This window comes from Sylvia atricapilla, chromosome 22, assembly GCF_009819655.1.
Source record: "Sylvia atricapilla isolate bSylAtr1 chromosome 22, bSylAtr1.pri, whole genome shotgun sequence".
Taxonomy (NCBI): Eukaryota; Metazoa; Chordata; class Aves; order Passeriformes; family Sylviidae; genus Sylvia; species Sylvia atricapilla.
The window spans coordinates 3,088,604-3,115,814 of record NC_089161.1 but is presented as its reverse complement, the minus strand read 5'-3'; the positions used below and the strand labels follow the sequence as shown (position 1 = coordinate 3,115,814).

General features: G+C 50.0%; 2 protein-coding genes across 2 annotated transcripts; one reads left to right on the top strand and one right to left on the bottom strand.

Annotated features, from left to right (window-relative positions):
• Window positions 1–5,499: 5,499 nt before the first annotated feature.
• On the top strand, window positions 5,500–21,023 carry WRAP73 (WD repeat containing, antisense to TP73). Its single transcript, XM_066334222.1, has 12 exons — window positions 5,500–5,823; window positions 6,991–7,143; window positions 7,716–7,832; window positions 14,732–14,804; window positions 15,618–15,721; window positions 16,497–16,583; window positions 17,111–17,245; window positions 17,333–17,410; window positions 18,673–18,778; window positions 19,254–19,379; window positions 20,096–20,287; window positions 20,568–21,023. The coding sequence occupies exons 1-12, from the start codon at window positions 5,755–5,757 to the stop codon at window positions 20,675–20,677; spliced, it is 1,350 nt and encodes a 449-aa protein (XP_066190319.1). The 5' UTR covers window positions 5,500–5,754; the 3' UTR covers window positions 20,678–21,023.
• Window positions 21,024–21,427: 404 nt separating this feature from the next.
• Window positions 21,428–25,332, bottom strand: TPRG1L (tumor protein p63 regulated 1 like). The gene is made up of 5 exons (XM_066334223.1): window positions 25,100–25,332; window positions 24,932–25,023; window positions 24,237–24,413; window positions 23,520–23,673; window positions 21,428–22,793 (listed from the first exon to the last, which is right to left on the bottom strand). Exons 1-5 carry the CDS (start codon window positions 25,301–25,303, stop codon window positions 22,599–22,601), a joined length of 822 nt encoding a protein of 273 aa, XP_066190320.1. The 5' UTR covers window positions 25,304–25,332; the 3' UTR covers window positions 21,428–22,598.
• Between the last annotated feature and the right edge of the window lie 1,879 nt (window positions 25,333–27,211).

The following is a 27,211-nucleotide window of genomic DNA, read 5'->3' as shown; positions in this document are numbered from 1 at the left end:
CCAACCAGAGACCCTCTGAGCCATTGTGAGGGACACAGAGGACCAGAGTCCCCAAAACTATTGTGGGGACACAGAGGACCAGAGACCCTCAGGGCCTGTTGTGGGGGACACACAGGACCAGAGCCCCCAGAGCCCACCCTGAGGGACCACAGGACTGGACACCCCCATGGCCCACGGTGGGGGACAATGCCCACACCCCCAGCAGTGCAGGCCAGGGCAGCTGGCAGAGATGACCCAAGCTCAGAGGAATTAACCCATTTTTCAGCCAAAGCCTCCTGGATGCTGCTGCACAGTCATAACCAGATCCGTGCTCAGTCCAGTCCGTTCCCCTCACCCCTGCACAAGGATCCTTGGCCTCTCTCAGGCACGGGAGGAAAGCCCAGCCCAGCTCTCCCTGTGTGCCCAGAACCTCTCAGACCCAGCATCCGGAGCTGGAGGTTTCACGGAGCCATCTTGAGCCTCGTGCTGCCTTCCTCCTATGGGCAACCATCTTCTTCCTCCCTTACCCTCTCCCTGCCAGCAGCAGGACCCGTTCCCTGGCCTGGCTGACACGGATACACCCCAGGCACATCTGGCTGCCCCATTTACCCACGCTGGTGTTAGCATCCCATCTCAGCCGCGACATCTCAGAGTGAAAACCCGACACTTCCTGCTTTTTGGGTGTCAGCTGCTGAGTCGAGGGCAGCTGGTCTCTGAGTGAGGGATGCTCGGGGCTGCCAGGGCCCCTCTGACTCAGCTGGGGACCGGGTGGCTGCAGGGAGGGAGTTAAAATGAAAGCAGGGAAGATTTCCCCGCCAGTAAATCCCGTGAGCTGCTTTGTACAAAACACAGCATCTGCCCACGCTGCCTGGAGGAATTCCCACGGCACAAGAGGGCACAGGAGGGCACAGGAGGGCACAGGAGGGCTCATTCCCCACATTTCCCATGTCAGGGACAGCTAACACGTGGGGTCTGATGTCCTCCCTTCCCTCCTCATCCCACGTGTGACACACAGAGAAATGAAAGGATCTACGGGCAGCTCTGAGAAGAAGCAAAGCCTAGAAAAGATGCAGGTGACAGAACACGACTGCTGGCGGCCTTACCCTTCTTCCATGCTGCTTTCCCTGGCCCAGAGCAGCTTCAGGAAGTAGCCAGGCCTTTTCCTCCAGAGGAGAAAGCACCTCTGCACCGCCCCGGCTGTGTGGTCATCACGAGTGACACCAGCTCTAACCACGTGGCTGCTCTCGTTTTCAAAATGAAAGAAATCTGACTATTTTAAGGGCGTTTCGGAAGTTCCCTTTCACTCTTTCAAAGCGCAGCCTGGGTGTGTAAAGCCAGGCCAGCGTCTTCTCATGTTTGAGCTCTGAACTAAGGGGCACAAAGGGCAGCTGGGGTGGTTGGTGCTGTTAATGCACATCCCTGCTGCTCTGATCCCTGCTCATCCTGGGAAAGCACCTCTGCAGTAAGGGTGACAGCCTGGCATCAAGCACCTGGGTTGGTAGCAAATTTACCAACCAATTTACCTACAGAAATTGTTCCCCAAATTTTTTTCTGGTGCTGATCTAATTCCCTCTGAAAGGAGGTGCCCTTTAGAGCCCTGTTTCAGGGAATGCTGGAGGCATTCACATTTGGGAAGGTGGGGAAGCACTGTGATGGTGAGGGCCTGCAGAAGGAAAAGTCACCCTGTGGGAAGCAGTGGGAGCTTTGTGCAACATCAAAATCAAAGATAAATTGGGAAGAGCCTTAAAGCCTAATTCTGCACTGCTCTGGAAACATTCCTGGTGGCTTGGAGGCAATTCCTGTGCCCAAGGCTGAGCAAATGGCACCTGGGACTGAGCCCAGCTCAGCTCCCTGCCCCTTCCAGCCCACAGTTTTGAGCCTGTTCTGCCTCTGCCCCTGTCTGTGTCAGCTCCCCACACCAGAGGGAAGCCCTGGGCTTTCATCCTGACTTCTTCCAGCAAGAGTTCTCCAGCCAGACTTCACCAGGAGGATGATCACCTCCAGAGACCCCAAACTACTCATTCAAAGGAGATCTCCTCGCCCAGAGAAAGGGTGCAGCAAGGAATTCTCCATCCCTTCTGCCTCGACACGGCAGGGAGACAGCGGGGGATGCTTGGCACAGCTCGGGAGGGACCTGCACTGGATTTATTGCAGGTTTCCAAGGGAAAAAAAAAAAAAGACCAAAATGTGCAAACCAGGGGGTTGGTGCAGGGACTGCCGGTGGGATTTGCCGGCGTTCATTGGGAGAGCTGCTCCCCGAGCCGGCTCCGGCGTTCCCTGGATTGCTGCTTCCCTCTGTTGCTAGTCAGGGCATTGCAGGGAGGCTGCACACGGGAAAAGAGCCCGGCAGAGAGGAGAGAAAACCTCTGCTCACACCTCTGCTCCCCGTGGGACCCGGCTCAGCCCACGGCGGGGCTGCCACCCCCGGGGATGTGGGACCCAGCGGGGTGGCACTGGGTCCGGTTCCTTCTGCCCATGAAACTTCCCCATGAACGGCCACTGAAATAGTTTCCAAAGATTAGGATGGAAAAGCTCCACGCACTCAGTTTTCCACGGCGCTGTGGAAAACCCCAGCCCCAGAGATAGAGGGAGAAGGAAAAGCATGGACAGAGGTCCCTGCAGCCACCCCAAGGTGGGAGAACAAATCCCTGGAGAAGCAGAGCAGGTGAACCTCCCTCTATCCAACTGTGCTTCACTCACGTGTTGTGACCACAGAGCCTGAATAAATTATTAGAATGATGATAAACTCAACTTTTTTCATCACAGTGAGGACGGTGAAGGGCCCTGTGGGCTCTCAGCCTTGCTGGGAGCACTGCCTGCACACTGAGTTTCTGCACTTTGGAAGGAGCATCTTTGATCTCACTGTCAACTTTAGGGCTCAGGTTTAGCACCAGAAATGCTCAGTATTTGTTATCACTTGGTGATTCACTGCTATCCTGCCACTCCAACAGCCCAGAACAAAACAGAACAGCGTTTTGCAGCCACCTGAAAAGGAGATAAATGCACAAACCGGGTGTAACAAGGCTATGACTAATTCCCAAGGACTATCTGGGAGAGCAGGATTTCTGAGAGCCATTTCCACCTCTCAGACAGAGCTGCTCCATGGCTTGGGAGCTGGTCCTAGACCTTCTCTCCTCTGCACAACGAGACCCACCAGGCTCATCCAACCCACAGCAAACAACTTCATGTCTGCAAAAATGCTGCCAATCAACGCTGCCCTGTGCTATCATTCATTTGTCCCGGACTGTTAAATTCACACCTGCAAAATGAGCTCTGTAAAAAGCAATGGAGAGCGAGTGAGCTTTCCTGCAGCACATTTAGAATCTCAGGACCCCTCTGTGGGGTCCAGCAGCTTATCAACAATTTTCTTTCCGAGGAGGAGGAGGAGGCAGGATGGACAGAAGTCCTCTCTGGCTGCAGTCACTGGGAGCAGCCGGTGATGGGGCAGGAGGCTGAGGATGCTGCTCCCCTGCTCTTTTTGGCAGCCCAGACTCAGCCCTGCACAGGGACCCGGGACAGCCAGCCCTGCATCCCTCGGGGATCCAGCCCCTCCTTTGCTTCTCCCAAAAGTGCTCCTCTAAAAGTGCTTTCACTCCGGAGTTAAGGCACTTGGGAGCAAACTTTCCAAGACACTTTAATATCGTGTCACAAGCCCACGAAACAAAGCGGCCGCGAATCATCTTCCCGCTGCGTTATTCGGGAGAGGGTCGTGCCGAGGAACTCACACACACCCAGAGCAAAGGGGTTTCCTTTGGTGGATTTTTTTTTTTTCCTCCTACCTGCGTTTTGAGTTCCCCCGGAGGTCTCCCGCAGACAGGAGTGGCCTGGGATTGAGGATCTACGTTATTTACTGCACTACACTGGAGTAGCGTCCCGGTCGCCAAGGCAATGACATTGGAGCTGCTGAAAGCTGTGTGAAAAGTGAGGCAAAAGCTCCTGCGCTCCTTCCTGGAATAGGAGGCAGTTGCAAGGGGGTGGGGAGTGCTCAGCCAAGCGTGCCAGGGAATTAAAGCTGGTCACCAGCGCCAGAGTGACGCCGGGACAAGTTGGCTGTGGGGGCTGTGACAGTGGCGGCCCCCCGACAGCATCGCTGGGCTGTAATCAGTCCCAGAATCAGGGAATGGTTTGGGTCGAGGGGGAGCTTAAAGATCGTCTCGTTCCATCCCTGCCGTGGGCAGGGACATTTTTCACTGTCCCAGCTTGTTGCAAACCTTGTTCAACCTGGCCTTGGATAGTTCCAGGGATGGGGCATCCAGCAAAGGACACTTAGGATCAAGGAGCTTCTCCCGCTCATCAGATGGGTGGACTGAGCAGGTTTTTTGCTTGTATTTAGCCAAGTGACCAGATCAACTCTCCTGGGGCGGCCGGGACAGACTGGGGGATCGGGAAGGGCTCCGGGATTCCCCGCGCTGCTTCCCCCGGGAACAGCGACTGGCACACGGAGAGGAGCAGTGGGTGAAAACTGAATGTTTCTGATCAAAAACCATCACCCGCAAGGTTATTATGGACTCACAGACACCTTGTCACACTGACACTTCCCTAAAACTCCCGTGTCGCTGGTTACTTGCCCTGGGTCACCGAGCAGGCAGCGAGCACTGCTGTTCCTTGGGCAATCACTGCCGGTGTTGAGGTCCCCTGTCCCCACTGGGGGACCACCAGACACCCCGTGTTCTCATGTACCCCCCATCACACCGGGGGCCGATGGTGATGGCAGAGCAGCTGTCACGTCTGTCCCTTTGTTGGGGGGACAGAAAATCGATGTATTCACCCCCCGCCCCAAAAAAATACATCGGTGGGGCTGGAAACAGTTTTTCGAACTCAAGTAATCCGTAATGAAAGCAAAAACTCTGATCTTGCGGTTTTTTCTTTAAGTGATGGTGATTGTGGCCCCCAAAGAGGGAGCGGGGTCCCCCCCTGGCCGTGCTGTCATTGGGATGGGAGCCACCCAAAATTCCGGGGGTACAGACCGTGGGGACAAAGGGAGGCAGTTGTGCATCCCGCTGGCTGTTCAGCAGGGAAGGGATGCAGAGGATGCAGGGACCAGAGAGTTTTGGAGACACTGTGTTTTGGGAACACAGACATCCCTGTCACCCTCCTCGTTCCCCCTTGGCTCTTCTGCTCCCTGCCAGCCGGCTGCACCGGGAGGGGGATGATTCCCAAAGCAATATGCCCCCTGAGTGGGGTTCTCTGGGATCTGCCCCTCCCCTCGTGTGCCTGTATTGACTAACTGATCGATTGATTGATTGATTGATTGATTCCAGTCAGTTCGCATCCGTTTTGCTGGGCTATCTCTACTGCAATTGTTAGTTCTTCTCTCCAGGAAATCTGGCGGGACATCCCACCTGTGCTCCCGTTACTGTCGGTAATTAGCCGGCAGTAGTGATTAGCCCGAAGGGTTGATTAATTAGCCAGAAGGGCTGATTAATTAGCCGGGGCTGGCCCGGCGCGGGATGCTACCCGTGGAAAGGCGCCAAATCAGGGAGGGTTCCCTGAGGGTAGGGAAAGGAGGGGGAACGTGCCCCTCAGCTCATTAACCGCGTCATTACCTGGCTCATTAGCAGCTCATTTGCATACCAATGCGGCCTCACGCGGCGCCTTCCCGCGCGCTTCCCGCCGCCGGGCGCCCCCTGCCGGGCGGGGGCGGGGACCACAACTCCCGGCGTGCCCCGCGGCGGCCTGGCCCGCGAGGCCCCGCCCCTTCCGCCGGGCCCCGGCCGAGAGCAGCGGGGCGGGCGGAGCGCGGCGGGTTCGAATCCCGGCGGCTCCGCGCCCGCCATGAACTTCTCGGAGCTCTTCAAGCTCTCGGGGCTCCTGGGCCGCTTCTCCCCCGACGGAAAATGCCTGGTGAGTGCCGGCCGCGGTCAGCGAGGCCGCGCGGCCCGGGAAGGGGCGGTTGGCAGGGCCCCCGAGCGGCCGCGGCGCGGGGCTCCCCCGGGCCGGGCCGGGCTGAGGGCGGACACGGAGCGGGCAGCGCTGGAGCCCCGGAGCCTGCGGGCCTGAGCTCAGAGGCTGCTGCCGAGAGGCTTTGAGGCAGTTAGAGTCAATACCGGAGACCTGAGTTAAGTTAAATTAACCTTAATCGGTCAGATGAATTAGTGCTTTAAATGAAGTAGTACCTGAAGGGAGCCCACAGGAAAGATTGGGGGGGGGGCGTTTTACAACGGTTTGGAGAGGCAGGGCAAGGGAGAACAGCTTCAAACTGCCAAAGAGTAGGGTTAGATGGGATATTGGGAAGGAATTATTCTTTGCGAGGGTCCTGAGGCCCTGGCACAGGTGCCCAGAGAAGCTGTGGCTGCCCCATCCCAGGCAGTGTCCAAGGCCAGGTTGGACACTGGGGCTTGGAGCAGCCTGGGACAGTGGAAGGTGTCCCTGCCCATGGGAGAGGGTGGGACTGGATGCACCTTAAGGTGCCTCCCAGACCAAACCATTCTGGGATTCTGTGAAATAAAATCATAGAATAAGACACAAAGTCATTTTTTAAAAACTGAAGTTACTTTCTCAGCAGTGATGGAATCAACGAGGATTCTATTTATTACTATAAATAATAGTAATATTTTGATTTATATTAATTACTGATTGGCCACTATTTAATTATTAATTAGTAATTAAATAACCCCTTTTCCTTGGCTTAGTTCTCACTGTAGTTTACAGTGGAGCTCAGTGCAATATAGAATAGAATTACAGAATCCTAGACTGGTTTGGAGTGCAAAGAGCTTTAAAGCTCATCCAGTTCAAAGCTCCTGCCATGGGCAGGGACACCTTCCACTACCCCAAATTGCCCCAAGCCCCATCCAACCTGACCTTGGACACTGCCAGGGATGGGGCAGCCACAGCATCCCTGGACAACCTGTGCCATGGCTCACCATCCACAGGGAGGATTTTTATTTGTTTTTAAACACAACATTGACCCTCTGTGAACTAAACCTGGCATCACAACGAGCCTGGCAGGGGCAGCCCCAGTGCTCCATCCAGGATGCAGCCCCAGCTCAGCCCTGTCCCTGTCCCCTCCAGGCCTCGTGCATGCAGCACCGTTTGGTGGTTCGGGACGCGAGCTCCCTGCAGATCCTGCAGCTCTACACCTGCCTGGATCAGATCCAGTACATCGAGTGGTCCTCGGACTCCCTGTTCATCCTGTGTGCCATGTACAAGAGGGGCATTGTCCAGGTGAGGATGAAAGCAGGACAGAATGTGTTTCCTGCTGAGGTTTGGGTGTGATGTGAGTGAGAGCTTAACAGCCAGCACTAGTCTGAGGCTTTGCTGAAGCACCTGATGTTATTGATAACACAGTTTGAGGATAGCCCAGCATGCCAGGATTTTGAAAGCCACGGCAAACATCTTAGTTTGAAAAGGAATATTTAGCATAAAAATATCTAGCAAAACAGATCCGAATTGGAGATTATCTTACCAGTTTCTTACTCTAATAGGAAATAAATAACATGCGAGGTTTTTAAACAGACTAAACCTGTTTAAATGTTGGATATCCAGAATATTTGTCATAGGAAAAAAACCCCCAAAAAACCAACTCCACATCATTTGCCATTTCCATGATCACACAGAGGTGCGGGACTCACTTTTGCAGCGGGATCCAGCGCCAGTCCTTCATGGCTGCGGGTGGTTGGGTGTTGCTGAACTCCCTGAGGTGGGATGCAGGAGCCTGTTGCCAGCTGCAGAGAATCCTCCTGAGAAGTTAGGCTTAGCTGATGCTTCCTGCCCTGTCTGGTTGCTCCCTGCCCCAGGTCTGGTCCCTGGAGCAGCCGGAGTGGCACTGTAAGATCGACGAGGGCTCCGCGGGATTGGTGGCCTCATGCTGGAGTCCGGACGGGCGTCACATCCTCAACACCACCGAGTTCCATGTGAGTGTCAGAGGCAGGGCTGCTCCCCTCGGGTCAGATGTTTGCTGTCTGCCCTTTGCCTCCTAAAATAACCCAAAGCCCTTAAAGCTGCAGCGGTGGTGGAGAGTAGCTCTGTGCTCCTGTGTGTAACTCAGGTTAATTCCAGGTTAGGTGTTTGTTATTCCACTCACGTTTTGTCCTCTTACTTGTGGTGGTAAGATAGAAAATGGATGCTTAAATTTCAATATAAAATTGTGTTTCAGAACATATCCTGATGTTTTTGATTTCGATGGCATTCATCTAAGCAGTCTTAAAAATACAATATGTTGCTTGCACAGTGAGAAAAGCTCAGGATTTCTAGTTAAAAAACCCCCAAACCATTAATGTTTCAGAGTGATTTTTAAATTAAAACTTACAGGGTTATGATTATTGACCTATGAGATGAGATTTAGATCCATATCCTGGAAATATTTTCCCAGCTGTTTGATTTGACACACCGGAGCCAGACTGCTGGTGGAGCCACTTAAAAAAAATAAAATTATAACACCTTTAATGCTTATTAAGACCCATATTGGGGAATGCTGCTAATGTGGAATCTAGATTGGTTTGTGGCTGGTTGGTTTGTTGGAAGCCTTGTGGATTCTGACTCTTCCACCTTTTGGATTAGAGCTGATGATTCCTGTTATTCAGTACAACAGTGATGGGTCAGAAAATAGCCAAGAACAGCATGTGAGACACTTGTGTTTACTCTTTCCAAACCTCTGGAAGGGTTTTAGGTGACAGGATCTTGTGCCATAACACTGGTTAGCACAGAATTCACATGCTGCAGTGCAAGGTTCCCCCTTTTCCTGGGCAAATCCCAGTGTTAGTGGGATATGGCTGTGGACTCTGCTGTGTGTGTACAAACCCACTCCCCCATCCCTCTAAATAGGAGTGGTAAGTTTAGGCCTTGGTTTTCCCAGGTGTGAATTGCCCTAAAAGCAGCAATAAAAATTAAAACCAAACCCAGAATTCCAGCCTGGAGGCAGTGCAGCCATCCCTGCTGGTCAGGCAGAACTGCAGGCTGGGGCTGTGTGAGGCTCCCAGAGAGGATCTCGTGGCACGTGTGTGTGGGGGTGGAACAGCGAGGATTTATTGCCTCCCAACAGAACTTGGTTTGACCTTAGAGGATTTCATTAAGCCTTTGCCAAGTTGGCATCTGTGTTGGGATAAGTTTCCTTTCCAGCTGTAAACAGGTTGCTAAATTAGCTGTTGTCAGACAGCTGCCGGGGCCAGGCCGTGGTTGGAGCTGTGTTTACTCCCTCCCTGCTAAATCCACAGTCTGGGGGGATGGATGTGGGCAGTGCTCAGGATATTTAATATCAGTGTGTTATCAAATCCAGAGATTGCCTAGAAGGTTTGGGGGTTCCCTGTCAGCCAGCTCAGCTGGGCTTTGGTCACTTCCAAACAGCACCAAGTAACCACTGGTTCTTGTTCCTCAGGTCCATGTGTGAACTCCACTGAGAGCTCACAAAGAACTTATTCCCTGAGTTTTTTAAAGGTTATGGTTGTGCTAATTTCTTTCTAGCCATCTGTACTTACCAATGCCTCAGAAAAATCATCTTAGAATAGTTGGGGTTGGAAGTCCCCTCTGGAGATCATCCAGTCCAACCCCCTGCCAAGGCAGGGTCACCTGGAGCAGGTGACACAGGAAAGCATCCAGGTGGGTTTGGAATGTCTCCAGAGAGGAAGATTCCATGCCCTCCCTGGGAAGATGTTCCAGTGCTCTGCCACCTTCCATGGAAAGAAATTCTTCCTCATGATGAGGTGGAACTTGTTGTTATAGTTTATGGCCATTACTCCTTGCCCTGTCACTGACAGCTAAGAAAGTAGTCTGGCACCATCCTCTGACACTTCATCAGCTGATTTTTAGGGTTTCTTTGTGGTCAGTGTTCCTCCCCTACTCTGTGAGGGAGTTCCACATTATCAGTGACTTGTGGAAGGTGTTGAACCCCATGTGACTCCTTCCAGTGCCATCGTTCCACCAGAGTTTACAGGCACAGGTACAGCTTAACCAACAGCTGCAGGTGTAGGGTCTGAAGGAAAGCAAATGGATCCTCTTCACATTTCTGAAAGTGCCCAAAGCCAGGTTGGGCAGGGCTTGGAGCAACCTGGGACAGTGGAAGGTGTCCCTGCCCATGGCAGGGGGTGGGATAAAATGAGCTTTAAGGTCCCTTCTAGCCCAAGCCATCCTGGGATTCTGTGATTCTCTGCTTCTTCATGACACTTGTGTTTTGGGATAAATAGCGTGAAGACGTTCTGGAGTGTTTCTCTGAAGAGCTGTGCTTATAAACTACATACTTTGTACTTTGTCTCATTCCATGTCAGGTCCTTAAGCCTTAAGGAGCTTCTCTGGAACTCCAGCAGCAGGGAAAAGTGTGTGTTTCTGTGTGTATCCCAGCTAATCCTTAGTAACTGTGCGTGGCTGAAAAATGCTTCCTGGCGAGGAATGTACTCCGAATAATCTTCTGAAATCCGGTGCTGACAGACACTGCTATGTAAGGGGGCAGAGTGACCCAGTCAAGTCTGGGACAAGAGTTGACAGTCATTTGAGCTGTAGGTTGTTTAAAAGTGTGTTTTTGTCTGCTGAAAATCACCAGTCCTACACCTGCCTGGAGCTGTCAACATTGGGCTGTGGTCCTGGGCCTAGTGCTGGAGACTGTTTATCACGTTACCATCTAAATACTTTTTATTTCTCAGCTGTTTTTAGGCTATTTTAAAAATGCTTCTGCTTTTGGTTTGTTTTTCCACTGCAAAACAACAGCTGAAAACTTCTCAGACACCATTATCGTGAGGATTTGAGTTTGACAAACTCCACTCAGTTGAGTCATCTATGCTGAAGTGAAAGTATCCCCCAAAATGAGCAGTGGAGAAAGGCTTGCTGCAGACTTAACTGACCATGGGTGTTCTCCTTCTATAAAAATAATTGTTCCTTCTCCATGAATTCCCTGAGAAAGGCAATGAGCAGCAATGGAAATTTCCTGTAATTTTTGAAGTGTTTGGTTTCTTTTCTTGCCCTCTCTGTTTGGTGTTTCTGTTGCTCCTGATCCTGTCTGCAAGCTGTGACATAATCCTTCTAATCTTCTTCATCTCATTTATGTTGGCAACTTAAATGAGATTGCAGAATGTTCCAGGTTGGAATATGAAGGTTTTCCCTTTCTGTCACAATTCAGTTGTAAACACAATGTTAAGGGAAGGGGATGGGAAATCCATACATTAAGCACATAATGTGAGTTTCTCTGTAGGAATGTCTGGGTGGGCACAAATGGAACAACAGAAAAGGATCCTACTTTCAGGAAGCAAAATTACTTGGTTTTGAACGTTCCTAGCACTAGGCCAAACCATCAAGTTGTGTGAGTTGGGTGAGAAGCTGCAATAGAATTACAGGATGTATCTGTGTGCTTCCCTCTGAGCCTGCAGCCCTGGCAGGGGACAGAGTGGAGTTGAACAGGCAGAAAATGACAGGATGAGAGGACACAGCCTCAAGCTCTGCCAGGGGAGGGTCAGGTTGGACATCAGGAGGAATTTCTTCATGAAAAGGTGGTCAGGCATTGGAAGGCACTGCCCAGGGAGGTGGTGGAGTCCCTGTCCCTGGAGGTGGCACTTGGTGCTCTGGGCTGGGTGACAATGTGGGGGTCAGGCACAGGTTGGATTGGACTCGATGATCCTGGTGGTCTTTTGCAACCTCAGTAAATCTGTGAATAGAGGATTTGAAAGATGATCTTTAAGGTCCCTTCCAGCCCAAACTATGCTGTGATTCTGTGACCTTATTAGATGTTAAAGGCATGTTGTGGCTGATAGATGGAGTTTTGCTTATCAGACACTTAGAGGCATCTGGTTTAGTCTGGGTTTTTGCAGGTGTATTTGTGTGTGTGACTGTGCCATGAAACATGTGCTGGCTGTGCTCTGTGGGCTCTCCCCAGTGCTGCAGAGGCACTGGGACAGTTTGTTGTCCATGTTTTGGGGCACAGAGGGCAGGGCAGTGCCCCCTCAGCAGTATCAGGGTATGATGGCACTGAAACATCCAGAACAGGAAAATCATTCTTATCTTCCTTGAGGAGTCACAAAGCTTGACCCTTTTGAAGAAGCTGCTGTTTTTACAGCAAATGGAGGTTTAAGTTGGATATTAGGACAAATTTCTTCGTGGAAAGGGTTGTCAAGCATAGGGACAGGCCCCTCAAGGGAGGGGTGGAGTCAACCTCCCTTGAGGAATTTAGAAGACATTTAGATGTGGCACTTGGGGACATGGTCTAATGGGGGCCTTGGCAGTGCTGGGACTCAGTGGAAATAGCTGGACTCAGTGGTCTTTGAGGGCTTTTCCATCCTAAATGATTCTGTTCCTCTCTGATGGATGGAGCAGAGATGGATGCAGAAATATTTTGAAACAGAGGTGGCCTTGCCTTTTCTTTGGCTGAGCCTCAGGCAAGGCAGGGGTGACAGTGAGAACTCAGCACGAGTTGTGCTGTGTCCCATCTCCAGAGATTCCTGTGCTCTTGAGCTCAATATGAGCAGCAAGGTGTTGCCTCCTGAGGCTTGGAGCAGCCAGTGTGGTCCAGGATGGCAGTGTGTTTGATGCCCAGCAGGCCAGGGGAGCTGTTCATGAGGCCGAGTAGCAGCATTCAGATGCCTTTGTCAGGAAAAAATGATGATCCAGCTCTCAGCATTTGAAGCCTGCAGCTGCTAAGCTTGTATTAAGTGGCTGGAGAATGTGTACTGTGTGTTTTGCTTAGGGGAGGCAAGGCAGCCAGTGCATTTAGGGCTGCAATTAATAGTCCTCAGCAGCATTTCAGTGCTGCAGTTGCTGCAGAAGAATGTGTGGAGGCATTGTGTTGGTATTTTTAAAGTAAATCTTGCTTGAGGAGCAGACTGACAATGCTGGATTTGGGTGGCCGGAAGTGAGCGGCCCCAGGGATAAAAGTTGATTCATGTTCATCTTGCGGATTCCTCCAGGAGCTGCTGAACTTAGAGGGGCAGAATTTGTTCTGCCTCTCTGCCCTGCCCAGGTGAGACCCCACCTGCAGAGCTGCCTCCATCCCTGGGGTCCCAGCATAGGAAGGACCTGGAGCTCCTGGAAAGAGTCCAGAGGATGCCCCAGGATGATCAGAGGGATGGAGCAGCTCTGCTGTGAAGAAAGGCTGGGAAAGTTGGGATTGTCCAGCCTGGAGAGGAGAAGCTTTGGGGTGACCTCGTTGGCCTTCCAGTGCCTGAAGGGAACTTACAGCAAAGATGGAGAGAGACTATTTCCAAGGGCTTGGAGTGACAGGACAAGGGGGAATGTCTTGACACTGACAGTGGGCAGGGTTAGGTGAGATACTGGGAAGAAATCCTTCCCTGTGAGGTTGGACAGGGCTTGGAGCAACTTGGTCTATTGGAAGGTGTCTGTGTCCATGGCAGGGCTGGGACAAGATGAGCTTTAAGGTCCCTTCCAGCCCAAATCATTCTGTGATTCTATGGAAAAAGATTTCTGTGTTATTTCTTCAAATTTCTGAAGTTTGTCTGACTTGTAAGGCAGAAGGGACTGTTTGGGATTCTATGGGGCTCTGATGCAGAGGCAGTGTTTATTTGGATTCTGAAACTAGGTTTGAGCCCTGAATACTTTGAATTGTGCTTCCTACTAAAACTGATCATGTCAGCAAGGGAAAAACCTCCAACTTCTGTTGCAACACAGAGCCTGCAGTGTTACCAGTGAAGCAGATCCATAGGCTGCTCCCTCAGGATCCTTTGTCACCAGTGAACAGTGCCAGGTACTTCAGGGAAGAAAAAGGTGTGTCAAGGACAGACCTACAAAAAGCTGTAGGAGAACCTTCCTCCCAAAGCTGCTGGGATGCTGCTGGACTGCGTGGGATGTGGGAGGAGGAAATAATGGATCAGAATGAATTTTGGTGTTCAACGGTTCAGGGAAAGGCACCTTAGTGATGGAGGTGCTTCACTGCAAAAACTCCTACCTGTAGCTCTTCCTTGGTGCAGGAAAACACAAGTTACAAACCTGACCCTGGAAACATTCCTTGCTCCAGCTCCAAATGCGAAGGTTCACGTGCCATCCTGGTGAATGCCCATGTGTCTGGGGCTGCCGTTGCTACGGGAGAGGGAGTATTTGTTTTTAATTGGGTAATGTGCAGATGGCAAAGCAGAGCCTGGAGTGCAGCTGTGACCTTGGGGAGCTGTGGGGAGGCTGGGTCTGCAGCTGCCTGTCCTCTCCAGATCTTGGTGCTTGTGGAGGCACAGTTCTCCAGAAATCCCCCAAACACCAGTGTAAAGCCTTGCTTTGCATAGCAGGTTTTGGGTGTCTGAATTTTTCAGTCATTCTGTAAGGGTGCCTCCTTGTGTGTGCCTGAGAAGGGAAGAGAAAAACATGAATCAACCATCAAAGCTGAGGGTTTCTAAGTGTTGTAAAATACAGCTCAGTGTTTACACTTGGTAGCCTTTTCCCAAGGGATACAATGTTCTGTAGGGGCTGAAATTTGTCATCCATTCATAAAGACAGAAAATCCCCATCTCTCCTCCAGATTGTGTGATGAATCTGTTTTTCCAGTTGCAAAGTGACTCTGGGCAAAAGATTGGGAAGACATTTGTGCTAATGGCAGGAACTTCAGTATTTGTGAAGAAGTTTTCTCCATATCAGTGGTGTGCATTTTGTATCACTGTCTAGAGTACTCATGTAAGCTTGGGGTAAATTCACTGCTAACAGCCCAAAATTAGGAAAGAATTCCTCATAGTTGCTTCCCAGGACGTTGTGTTATTAAAAATAGCTGCAGAATTAATTAATCACAGAAGGTTCATTAATCCACTTGCTGTTGCTGAATTGGGTTGATGTTTTCCTATTAATTTTTTTCTTTTAAATCTACAAAAATAACCAAAACTGCTCCCTGTCTCTGTGCCAGCTGAGAATCACGGTGTGGTCCTTGTGCACCAAGTCTGTGTCTTACATCAAGTACCCCAAAGCATGCCAGCAAGGTAAGTGTGACACACCTACCTGGGGATGGTCCTTTAATGTGGCAGAAAGGGAAAATGACTTTAATTTGGGGAATTTAATTTCCATGTTTGGGCACAGGGTCTGATCCCATCCCTTCTAAGCAGCACCTGCAGCCAGGTTGTGGTGTCTGAGTGAAGGATTCCAGCTGATCCATGTGCCTGCTCTTCACATGTGCATATGTGTTGTGTTTGCCTCTGAGTGAAGGATCCTTTTAGACATTAAATTATGCTGGACGTGCTCGCGATGAAAAACATTAATCCAAAGCGACTTTTGTCATTTTCTGCATGTGGAAAGGCTGGAAAGGGAAGCTTGTGTCAGGGCTGTCAGAGCACATGGCTGTAGTGAGCAGTTTCCTGCCCAAGGCTTGTATCCCAGAGACGACAAAGACAATTATGTATTCCATGTAAAATCCAAGAGGACGGGGAGCAATGCTGGGAGTTGGTGGAGACCTGATGGTTGCATAACTGATCCATTTAGCCAGGCTAAATGAAGTGTTTATTTGGAATCTGTTGGGTTTATATAACAACTGTCAGTGGTTAGATATGTTTTGAAGAATGCTGGAGCACTGCATCCTGAGAAATTGTACATTCCAAGCTTAAAAATTGCTGACACAGTGAATCAGTAACACCGTGCTTTGCCTTGATTAATGTGACCTTCTGCGAAGAGATTCTATCTCCTCTTTTATTTCTGCTTTGAATTGGGAGGAACAGTTCCTCGTTGAAGCCTCATCAGCTCTTCTGCCTCGTTGTCTGGTTTCTATTTAAGCCAGTTTTAATGACTCTGTGCTGTGGCAGGGGTGGCTTTCACCAAGGACGGGCGCTACATGGCCGTGGCGGAGCGACGCGACTGCAAGGATTTCATCAGCATCTTTGTGTGCAACAACTGGCAGCTCCTCAGGGTAAGCTCTGCCTCTCCTCCCACTCTGCTGTGGTTACCTGCACATATTGCACACTACTCCACTAGGAACAGTGAGAGCAAGTGCTTGGCACCTGGGATGTGATATAAACTGTTCACATGTGGGATCAGTCCATAGAGGGTGGCATTTGCCATGGGCTGGATCTGAGCTGTGAGACCTCATGAAGAACTTGTCTGCATGTTGTGTCACCTCTAATTTGGGAATTCTGAGCCTCACCAGAAGGTCAGAGAAAATTTGGGAAGTACCACTGTCACGTTCTTGAGCTCTTCTCTACTGAACCTTGTAGTGGAAGCTGTGGCTGCCCCATCCCTGGAAATGTCCAAGGCCAGGTTGGATGGAGCTTGGAGCAACCTGGGGTAGTGGAAGGTGTCCCTGCCCATAGGATGAGTTGAGTTGTAAGGTCCCTTCCAGCTCAGACTATTCTGGGATTATGTGATCCTGTACTGGGTTTTAAGACAAGGAATTAGGCTTCCTGCATTTTTGACTGATTCAGTGTAACTAATTTAATTTTCTTATGAAATGCTGTTCATTTGAAGATACAGAAACTTTCAGCTTTTCTGTAGAGGGGATCAAAGATCCACTGGATGCAGCATGAATTACAGGAGGAAATATTTTTGTTGCTTCTCTGGCATACCCAAAGATCTTTTGTGTTTGTGGTAGCCCTTGAAAGGTCGAAACTGAGTATTCTGTCAGCTTAAATGAAACAGGATTTGTTGACATATTTCTAATGGTTTTGTGGTTTCTCTTTTGTGGGCAGCATTTTGACACTGAAACCCAGGATCTGTTTGGGATTGAGTGGGCTCCCAATGGCTGTGTGCTGGCAGCATGGGACACGTGCCTAGAGGTAGGAGGAAAAGCAGATTATTTTCTTGAAGGTTCAAGCTGGTCTTTGGCCATCACATATAAAGCAGAGACTAAAATAATTAATGTTTAAAATATTTCCTTTGAACATAAAAGGGTGTGAGTCCAGCTTTTTGTTAAACATTACACTTGTATTGGGATGGGCGTCCTTGCAAGTGGATGTTGCTGTTCTGTAAACCTTCAATGACAGCAAATTATTTCTCATTCATCTTGCAAAAAAATTGTAAACATAGCAGAATCTGCTATTGAAATAATGAAAGAGTAGTGGAAGAGTAATACTGGAAGAATGTAAGTCTTCTACGGCTTTACTGACATTGCACTTCACAGTGATTTTTACAGTTAATGAAAGTACTCATCCAAAAAGAGAGCAACGAAGCCTCTTAACTCAGATAAGAGACCATTTGTACCTTTGTATTTAACTTGCTGCATGTTAAACAGGCAGAGTTTGGCAGGGATGATTTGCCTGCCTGTGGTTTTTAGCAGCATTGCTGGATTTTATCTGTGTCTCAGTACAAGGTCCTGCTGTACTCCCTCGATGGGCGGCTGCTCTCTTCTTACCGCGCCTACGAGTGGCCCCTGGGCGTCAAATCCATCGCCTGGAGTCCCAGCAGCCAGTTCCTGGCCATTGGCAGCTTTGATGAGAAGGTGAGACGTGTTTCCCTGCCTCTTTTATCGAAGGCATTTGGAGGACTTTGCCCTAACAGTCTCCCCTTGCCGTGCTTCCTGAGCCAGGTGCGTATCCTGAACCACGTGACGTGGAAGAAGATCACTGAGCTTGACCATCCAGCAACCATTTCCAACAAAAAGACTGTGAGTGTGGGTCCCAAAGCCATGGAGTCCTTAGCAGAGCTTGGGTGCTGCTGTTTGTGTCTGAAAGATGCTGATGAATCCCTTTCATTCTGGAGACTTTGCTTTTTTCCCCGCTAGGGCTTGGGAAATTACATGGCAACCTGGGAATGTAACAAAAAAGTGGGAATCCTTTCAAATTTGATGGAATATGTGTCTATGATAGTCTCTCTTGAGCAGTAATAGATTCTCAGATGCTCCTGTCACATGCCAGTATATTTTGGTGGCTGCATTACAGATTTGGGTGTGCAGCTCGTGGCAAACTGGAAAACTGAACAGGAGAGATTTGTTTCAGCTTTATACAATTCCTAACTTAAAACAGTGCTGGAACTGGATTGTGTTCAGATTTTTCATCCTGTGTGGACTGGCTCATCCAGCTCACCTGATGGGCATTTCCTGGAACATCTGTCAGCATTGATTTTTATCCTTTATACCTGTACCTGCAAGGTCTGACAGATTCTGGGCTGTTGGCAGCAGGTGCAGAGCTGCTGTTCCCAAAATCCCAAGCTGATCTCATCCCTGGAGGTAACAGGAACAGTGTGTGGTGCTGTTTGCACTGCAGAGAGACTGAACAGACCTCCTGGAAGAGTTTGTGTGTGGATTGTAAGCCTGCAATATTCACATGACTCTGCCTCTTAACCAGAAGCAAGGCACAAGCCATTAAAGCACCTCAGCAAAGCTTCTCACGGCTGAAAAATGCCTTAACTTCCAGTTAGGTGTAAAATATGTCATGGAAAACAAATGGAAATAGCTCTGTTAATCTCCACTACACAGACACGAATTGCAGTTGCTGTGTTTTATCCTGGTGCTTGTGTTTGGGAATATGTTGCAGGCACACTAAAATATTTTTGCTATTTTCCTTCTGCAGCACTGCACTTTGTTGGTGATAGAATCAGATTAAAGATTTTTGGTTGCAAAAATTAGATTGCTGTTCCCACTGTAATGGGGATAATTTAAATTGCTGTCAAAAATAATGAACGAGGTGCAATCCCTCAGACCTGTTTTTTGCAGTGTTTTTTCTGATCGTGGTTCCAGATGGCCCACGATTCACTGGGAATACTGGATTCCAGATCTGCCTGCTGAACCCCTTTCCTCTGTTGATGAACCAGGGGATGCTGAGATGTACTAAACGTGCAAATGAGACAGTGGGATGTGGGTATTTGGTAACAGCCCGTGTTCAAACTCTCCAAGGCCCTTCTGTAGAGCTCTCACTTGTTTCTTTGTAGATTGTGTATAAAGAAGTGGAGAAATCCCCAACTGTTGACAGAGAGAGACTTTCTTTCCCTCCAACAAGAGCATTGGCTAGTTCTCTCTTCAGCACACAGAGTAAATGTAAGCCAAAGTTTACTCAAACCAGACACTTGAGTTTGCCTTGGGAAGTCTTTAAATAAACATTGTAGGTGAACTCTGCCCCTTGGATGGTGGATCAGATCCTCTGGATGTTCTCTAGGGCAGTAAAAATCAGTCTCAGTCTTTATGGCACTGTAAATCACCTTTGGTAAACAGTGTTTGAAATATTACTTAAAAGGTAGTAGAAAACTTAATCTCTCCTCTTTTTCCTGATTTAATCTCAGTCTTGCCTGAATCTCCAGCCTTTTTCCTTTTCTGTAGGAGGGCAGGAATAGTAGTAGTAGGGTGGCTGTGTGAAGATGTGATATCATAAAGCAATTGAAATTTTGATTGGAACATCTTGGAGAAGAGTAAAATGTGGTCCTGTCACTTCAGAGATGAGGGGTTTTAACAGTTGGATGTAAATGCATCGTCCATCCAGGCTCACTTAGTGAAATACTTTTATTTCCTGTTCCAGATGACATTTCCCAGGTGCCAGTTTCTCTACAGTACATCAAACCAGTTGCTGACAGGGCAAATCCCAAAGTGGGAGTTGGGATGTTGGCCTTCAGTGCAGATAACTGTTTCCTGGCAACCAAAAATGGTAGGTTCCGACTGCCCTGCCTTAGAGGGGAAACCATGTGGGGGGTTTCCTTAGCAGAAATGATCCTTTGCACTATAAAAAGAGTCATGGCCCTGTAAAATCAGCGCTGTTGTGAGATATGAATACTACAGAGGAATGCCAGCCTGTCTTCCAGTATGTGCTAACTGTTGTGAACTGCCAGAACTGCTGATCAGGGCATGAAATCAGCCTTGGCTCTGTAGTTAATGTAGTTAGTGGGGTTTTATGTTTCTTCAAGTTTGTGTGAGTTCACTGTATTGAAAATGAAACACATCTTCCCACTTACAGCCTGGGTCTCTTAAAAGGCAGAACTCTGCACAGCCTATAGCAGGAGGAATTCTGGCTTCCTGAACAGTGAAAGTCATGGAATAATGTTCCATTTTTCCCTTTGGCCCTGAGGAGCTGTTTGTGCCTGGATGCCAAAGCTCTGGGTCAGGTGCAAAACCCATCAGACAGACTAATGTGACAAAAGCCAGGGAAGGACTGGAAGATGAACTAGATCACTTCTTTTTTTTTTTTTTTTTTTTTTTTTCAATATTTCCAAGGCTGAATAGTTCCTGAAGGTTCTGCTTGGCAAAACTCAAGCGGGGTGTACCTAAGCGTTTGTGTCATATGAATTTATTTGTTTCTGTACATTTAGAAAAACCAAGTGTGATCCTTTTATCCTCCAGCTCTCACTATTGCTGCTTCCTCTGCAGATAACATTCCCAACGCCGTGTGGATCTGGGACATCAGGAAGCTGAAGCTGTCAGTGGTGCTGGAGCAGCTGTGCACCATCCAGTATTTCCAGTGGGACCCGTGCCAGCCCCGCCTGGCTGTGTGCACTGGCAGCAGCAGAGTGTACCTGTGGTCCCCAGCTGGCTGCATCGTCGTGCAGGTGCCTGGGGAAGGTGAGCAGCAGCTGCCACAGCCTCAGTGACAAAATATTGTTCCCTTTATAAATTGATCTGAGTGTTAATCCTGGAAACAGCTCGGGGGTGTGTTCTTGGAGCTGCTTAAAAATGGGTGTTTTCACCCTCTGGAGAAGAGGATTTCATAGTGAGACACAGGAAATGTCTCAAGGACAGCACAGGGCCAGCAGGGATTGGTGTGGTTGATTCCAGCTGCCTTTTCCTCCAGCAGGAGGATGGGCTGCCAGCTCCTGGCTGACACACTGATCTCTTCCTGCAGGTGACTTCCAGATCATGTCTCTCTCCTGGCATTCCAGTGGGGACTCCATGCTGCTCCTGAGTAAGGACCACTTCTGTGTGTGTTACTTGGAAAGAGAAGAGGTAAAATAAAAGAACTAAAATGCATTAAAAATGCTCGCAAGTCTGAGGAAGAAAGAGGAAAGGAGTCAAAACCTGTTGCCCAGTCTGAAGTGTTTGTATTTATAAGTTATTTATTTGAAGGAGCTCCAAGCTCAGTGTGTGAAATATTGTGACTGCATTTGAATGAAGTGATGTAGCAAGTGAAATGTAGGGGATGAGTGTCTATTGCAAGAGAACCTGAGTATTGATGGAGTTGAACATCTCTTTTTCAACTCTGAACCCTTATTTTCTAAGACTGTAGCTCTTTGTGTATATAATGTATAGCTATTTAAATTTTCTATTTCCAATAAATATTTTGATAGTTACAAACTATAAACCTGCACCTCTGCACTTGAAAGTCTGTTTCAGTGTGATCAGTGATGTGATGATGTAGTGATTTATCCCAGCACAAGGAAACTGTTACTTGCAAATAATTTTGGGTGACAGTAACTGTGCCTGGGCCACCATGAATTTATTATATGGAATCTTTGCCAGAGGGATCACAATTGACACTTTAAGATGCTGAATTCCAGGTAACTGAAATGGGAGTTTTTGTCCCAACTCTAGTGCCAAATATGAGTGGATGGTTTGGCAGGGAAGGAGCACTTTGATATCCTTCCTTGTTTTTCCCTGTATCCTTCCAAAGAGGGAGCCTCTTGTTTAGGAATTTACTGGATGTTTTTTCTTTTGCTACCTAATTTCACAGCCTCAGTCTCCAGAAAAAGAAGAACAAATACCAAGTAAGAGTTGAAATTTAACTTTACTGCAAGGTTAACGAAAATTGAACAGGTAACTTAGAAAATGTATGGAGAAGCTTGGAAAACTGGAGTCAGGACAGACTGCAACAGGAGTTTCACCAACACTCGCCTACATTAAGGTCAAAAAACCCCATCACTGCAGCACAGTGTTCATCCAGCAGATAAATGCTCTGATGAAAGGGCATGGAGAGAAGGTCATGCACAAGGAAAAAGCTTGTTAGAGTCACCTCCTGAGCAATTACAGCTGTAATCTCTTGGGCTGCTTCTGAATTTCATCCCTGGATGAGAGGTTCAGGAATGTATGAACCAAGGCTGACACACAGTGCTGAAAGTTTTCTCTGTCTCCATTAAAACATCCTGGCCCAAACTAGAGTAGATTTAAGAAAAATGGCTAAGAGTATCAATCTAACCAAAATAGAATTCGTTTTCAGTTCTACAAAGAACAGCTTTGAAGGCAAATGTGCTTGTCAGGCTTTTTGGCAACGTTCTCTGACAACAGTCTTTATTCTGTGGCTGCAGCAAAGAAACAGAAGTAGAGAAGAAGTTCCAGTAAGTTCTTAGAGGAATTTTTACAAGAAGCTCAGAAATGCACATTGAGTTCACAAACCACCACTGAGCAGGTGGAACAGCGCAGCTTTAGCAAAAGCCAGCGAATACTGTTAAAGACTGACTGACAGCTTTGAAAATTCCTAACAGGCATTAGTCAGAGCACTGAGATCATGGTGATGGGAACAGCAATTCCTCTTAAGAACACAAAGCAGTCCCAAGCACACGACAGGATTTGACACTGCACACGGGGATACAGCAGGGTCGTGGCACAAAGGTTCTGCTGTGCACTGGGAATTTCAGCAGATGCCAGTGGCACTTCATGGACTGGGGAGAGGAGGCACTGGGACACAGAACACTGCATGGCTCATTCACCCTGCATAAGGACCAGCGAGGGCTGCAAATCAGGTACAAAATACAAGACTGACACCACCCTGTGTCTGCTTCAAATCCAACCTGTGCATTCCCCAAACAACCTGGGAACTGTCACACAACATCCCCCTTTCCTTCCCTTCCCCTGGCAACTTTGCTTTATCACGTGCTCTGCCCTCAGCACCATCTCCCCAGGGAAACTCACTTGCCCTTGAACAGATGACACGCAAGGGGGTTTAAAATCCAATTTTGCCTCTTGTCATGGAGTAGCCCAGCTTGGCCTCGTTGTTGATGAAGGACATCAGCCCCAGGTAGGTCTCGATGAGGATGGGCCGCTCCAGCACCAACACCCCGTTAGAACTTCCTGGCACTGGGCCCTCCTTGTGGGCTTTCTTCACAGCCTGGATCAGCTGCGTTTGAAAGTTCTCCAGCTGGAAGAAATCACCTTGTTTTTGCATTGTTTTACAATGACTGTTAAGACAAGCAGCTGCTGCTAGGGAATGGTGAAGGATTGGCATTAAAGCTGTAGCTGTCAGGGCTCTATGGGCTGTGATAGTCACAGTCTGATATTTAACCTCAATGATTCAGTTAATTTCACGCAGGACACTGTTGATGTGTGATTTAAACACTGTAAAGATTTATCAGTGACCAGGTTTTTATTTCTGACTGTGGTTCTGCCCTGATCACTGATGTGTTACACTTGATAGTGTTCTAATTTTAGGCAAACCTTCAGAGGGAAGCACCTATTACAAAAAGAACAGAGAACCACCTTGGTGAAGGTTTTCAGTGAGCAATTAAACCATCAGTTAATTAGCTGGCAGTCCTAGATGAAAAGTTCATCAGCCTGTCAGGTAAGTAGGAGCAGAAACAGCCCAAGATCCATTTGGTTTTGGGTTTTACAGGACTCTGCTCCTTTGGAAGTTTTGGCTTCCTCTGTGTTTCAGCCAGTTATGGGTGTCTGGCAAAAGTGGACAGTGGCACCCCCCTGCAAGTCAAAATGCAGTGGAGACTGGGAAGATGGAGCTCCCAGCTCTAAGTTCTATCTCTCATGTAACTGATTTTGTTTGATTAACTGATGTATTGCTTAAAAATAATCCAAGTTGTGTCCACCCTACGAGCTCAGTGCGCTGCCTGAAGCAGCAGAGGCCGTTCCTTACCCGGCACAGGGACGAGATCTTCTCGTCAGCATCTGCCATGGGGTGCTCAGTGAAGGTCACATAGGGTATGTTGGTGGACCAGGGGTTCCACCTGTTGATGAAGGAGGCCCGGCTTTGCTTGTCCCACTGGATTCGGATCCCGACACCTTCCCTCCTGACAGTGCGGAATGAACAGGGTAAAACTCCCCAGTCTTTGAGCAAGGTTAACTAAAAATGTTCTGTCTGAAAAAGACCTGCCTGAAACTAGAAGCTATCTTGAAATACAAATCATGGTAAATTTTACTATAGGTAAGAAATGCAATAAGTCAGCCCTGAAATATGCAAAAGGCCATTCTTATGAACTGAGAGCAAGAAGGTGAAGCACCTGGGACACCCTGGTCATCCTTCACAGCCTGCGACAGCCCCTGTGTACAGGGGACCTGCCACTCAGCTTTCTACTCATGCTAAGGTGGTGTTACCACTAATTACTGCATTATGTAATAGTGATGAGTTTCTGCTCCCAAATCTATTCATCTTATCTTGAAAGGCCTTGAGCAACTTGCTGTTACTGCAACTACTCACTACCACAGCAAACCAGCAGCTAAAGCTGCTTCAGTAATTGTTTGCAAAGTTAAGCAAGAACAAGGAAGAATTCTCAGACCACTCCAGTGGGCAGGCTCACAGCTCAATCTGTTCCCAATAACTCTGCAAGACTTACATGTGCCTGTGGCTGCTTACTTGTTCAGAGATTTGGGTGGGAACTCAAACTCCCCCACAGAGATGGTGTCCACGGCGCTGAGGGCAATCCTGGTCACATGCTGGCACTGCAGGCTGATGAAGTTGTACTTGCAGACCAGGAGGGACCAGTCCGTGATGAGGACAAGGCGCTCCTTCTCATTGTTCCAGTGATCGATTCTGGGGAAAGAACATGACTGAGTGGTTTTGACTCCTGGCTAGAAACACAAGAGCTTGGCAGACAGAAGAGTTGCTGAGGAGAACAAATATGAAGTCTTAGTGATGGTATTTTCTGTTTGGTTTTTTTTTTTTTTTTGCTTTGCACTGGCAGGGCCAGTGCAGGGCTGAGGGTCTGTGCCCTGCTGCACACACGGGGCTTTGGGGCACTTTGTTACAGCTATGCTCGCGCTTTACCGCAGGAGTGGGTTCTCTGTGGGACTGGATTTCGTAAGGGCTTAACTGGAGAGCGTTTGTCTGGATCTGGAGGGCTGGGTTATAAAGAAATAATGTAATAATGATGTCTGCAGCCAGCCTGGGCCATTCCGGGCCTTGTGCGCGCGTCAGTATTCACCAGGTTTAACAGAAAAGAGCGCTGTGGGATGTGCGGCTCCGGACCCACCCCGCGGGGCCGAGGCTGCGCTGCCTCTCCTCTCCCCTCTCCCCTCGCCCGTCCCGTCCCATCCCACCGCGGAACTCACTCGGTGAGCAGCCACACGCTCTGCACCTCCCCGTCCTCGGCGGGCAGCACGACCACGCGGATCTCGCTCACCGCCTGCTCGATGGTGCCGGGCTGCGGGGGGAGAAGGCAGAGGTCAGGCCGTGCGGCCCGGGCCCGCGGCCGCCCCCGCGCCCCTCCCGGCGCGCACCCGGAACACGAAGTACTGGCGCAGGCGGCCGGCGCGGCCCGCGGTGCGGACACTGAGCGGCCGCAGCGTCTGCCGGGCCGGCGGCACGGCCGCTTCGAAGGGCGGCCCGGCCTCCGCCGGCACCAGCGTGGCGGCCCCGGGGCTGCCGGGGCTGCCGGGGCCCCCGGCCGGGCCGGACTCGTCCGCGTCCCGCAGCTGCAGCATCGCGGCGGCGCCGGGCGGGCGCTCCGAGCCTTCCGGGGCGGAGCGGGGCGGGCGGAGCGGCCAGGGCCGCCTCTCGCTCCGCGGCGGGCCGGGAGGCGGCACTGCAGCCCCGCCCGGGATGCTCGGCCGGGACCGGGGCACGGGCCGGGAGGCGGCACTGCAGCCCCGCCCGGGATGCTCGGCCGGGACCGGGGCACGGGCCGGGAGGCGGCACTGCAGCCCCGCCCGGGATGCTCGGCCGGGACCGGGGCACGGGCCGGGAGGCGGCACTGCAGCCCCGCCCGGGATGCTCGGCCGGGACCGGGGCACAGGGCGCTGGTCACGGCAGCGCTCCCAGCTCCGCTGGCCCTGGGCTTCGAGTGTTGTCATCGTCACACACCGGCTGCTGCTGCCACCGGGGCTGTACAGAGTGCTGGGTGCTGTCGTTATGGTCTGCTCAGAGCTGATTAGATACCAGGGACCATCACCATGCCCTGGGCTGTGCCAGGTGCTGTGACCGTCGCACACCCGGGTGGTACAAGGTGTCAGGTACTGTCACCATCACACACCTGGCTATGCCAAGTGCTGGGTGCTGTCACCATTGTCTGCTCAGAGCTGTGTTAGATACCAGATGCCATCATTGTCACACACTGGGGCTGCACCAGGTACTGGCCACTGTCACCATCACAAACCTGGGGCAGTAACAGATGGTGGGTGCTGTCAGCATCTCCTTCCCAGAGCTCTGTCAGGTGCTGTTGCTGTCCCACACCTGGGGTTGTATGAGGTCCCAGGTGCCACCACAGTTGCACATCCAGAGGTGTACGAGGCCTGTCTGAGCTCTGCTGTGGATTTTCAGGGCTTAGACAAGAACCCAGATGCATCACACAATGTACAGTGGGAGGCCCTAAGCTCAGCCAAAATGATGCTCTGCTCTGTCCAGGTGGTCTGGGCAAGACTCATATACGGACAAAGGAACAAGATTTGTAGGTCTACAGAGGCCAGGCAGAGCTGCTGTGAAGCAGATCTGGGTCAGATGTGCAAGATCCTTAAATACCATCAGGACAGAGCTCAGGAAGGCACCGGAGCAGTGTGGGATAGGGGCAGGATTGTGCATGGAGAGCCCTGGCGCCCGTATCACATCCAGCATGCTTGATAGCGAAGATTAAATAATGCTGGGGAATGAATGGCACGTTAATGTTTCAGTTTCTGTGGTCTCTGGCATGACTGCAGATATTATCATCAGTATTTATGGAACTGTATCATATCTTGGACCACTTTCAGGGCTGTTTTACCCAGAGCCAGAGGATGACATCCTCAGCGGGCGGCTGTGCTGGGAAATTATATAAAATTGAAAACATACTAAATTGACTTCACAGACAGGGTAGGGTTTCAGATATCTGTCTCTCACATGTGTCCCATGAATCCCCCGCTGTGCTCTCCACAACCCCTGCTCACACGGGCCTCTTTAGGTGGGAAACCTCACTGCTGGCTTTAAAGGGACTTTAAAATGACTGTGAGCTGACTTTGTCCTGGGTCACTTCCCAAAGCTCAGCTTTTCCCATTGGACCTTCCCTTTCTCCCTGCAGGCAGCCTGGCCAGGTTGGCTGTGGCTGGGAGAGTGGCCCATGCCAGGCCAGCCAGGATCCTGCAGTGAGTTGTGTCCTACCTGTGTGACAGCCAGGATTGTCGCCTGAGGCAGCGTGGGAGCTGTGGCTGGACCGATCAGTCGCCATCCTTGGCCTCGAGCCGTGTCCTGGAGAGGGAGCCCGACTCCCGGCTCTGCCCCATCCCTGCCCACTGGGAGGAATCCCTGGAAGTCTAACTGAGGACAGCCTGTTTCCTACTGTAAGAAACTCCCAACGTTTTAATCCCAGATAGAAAAAGAGAGGCCTGGTTTTATTGTATCCTGGAGCTCTCTCTGTTGTTATA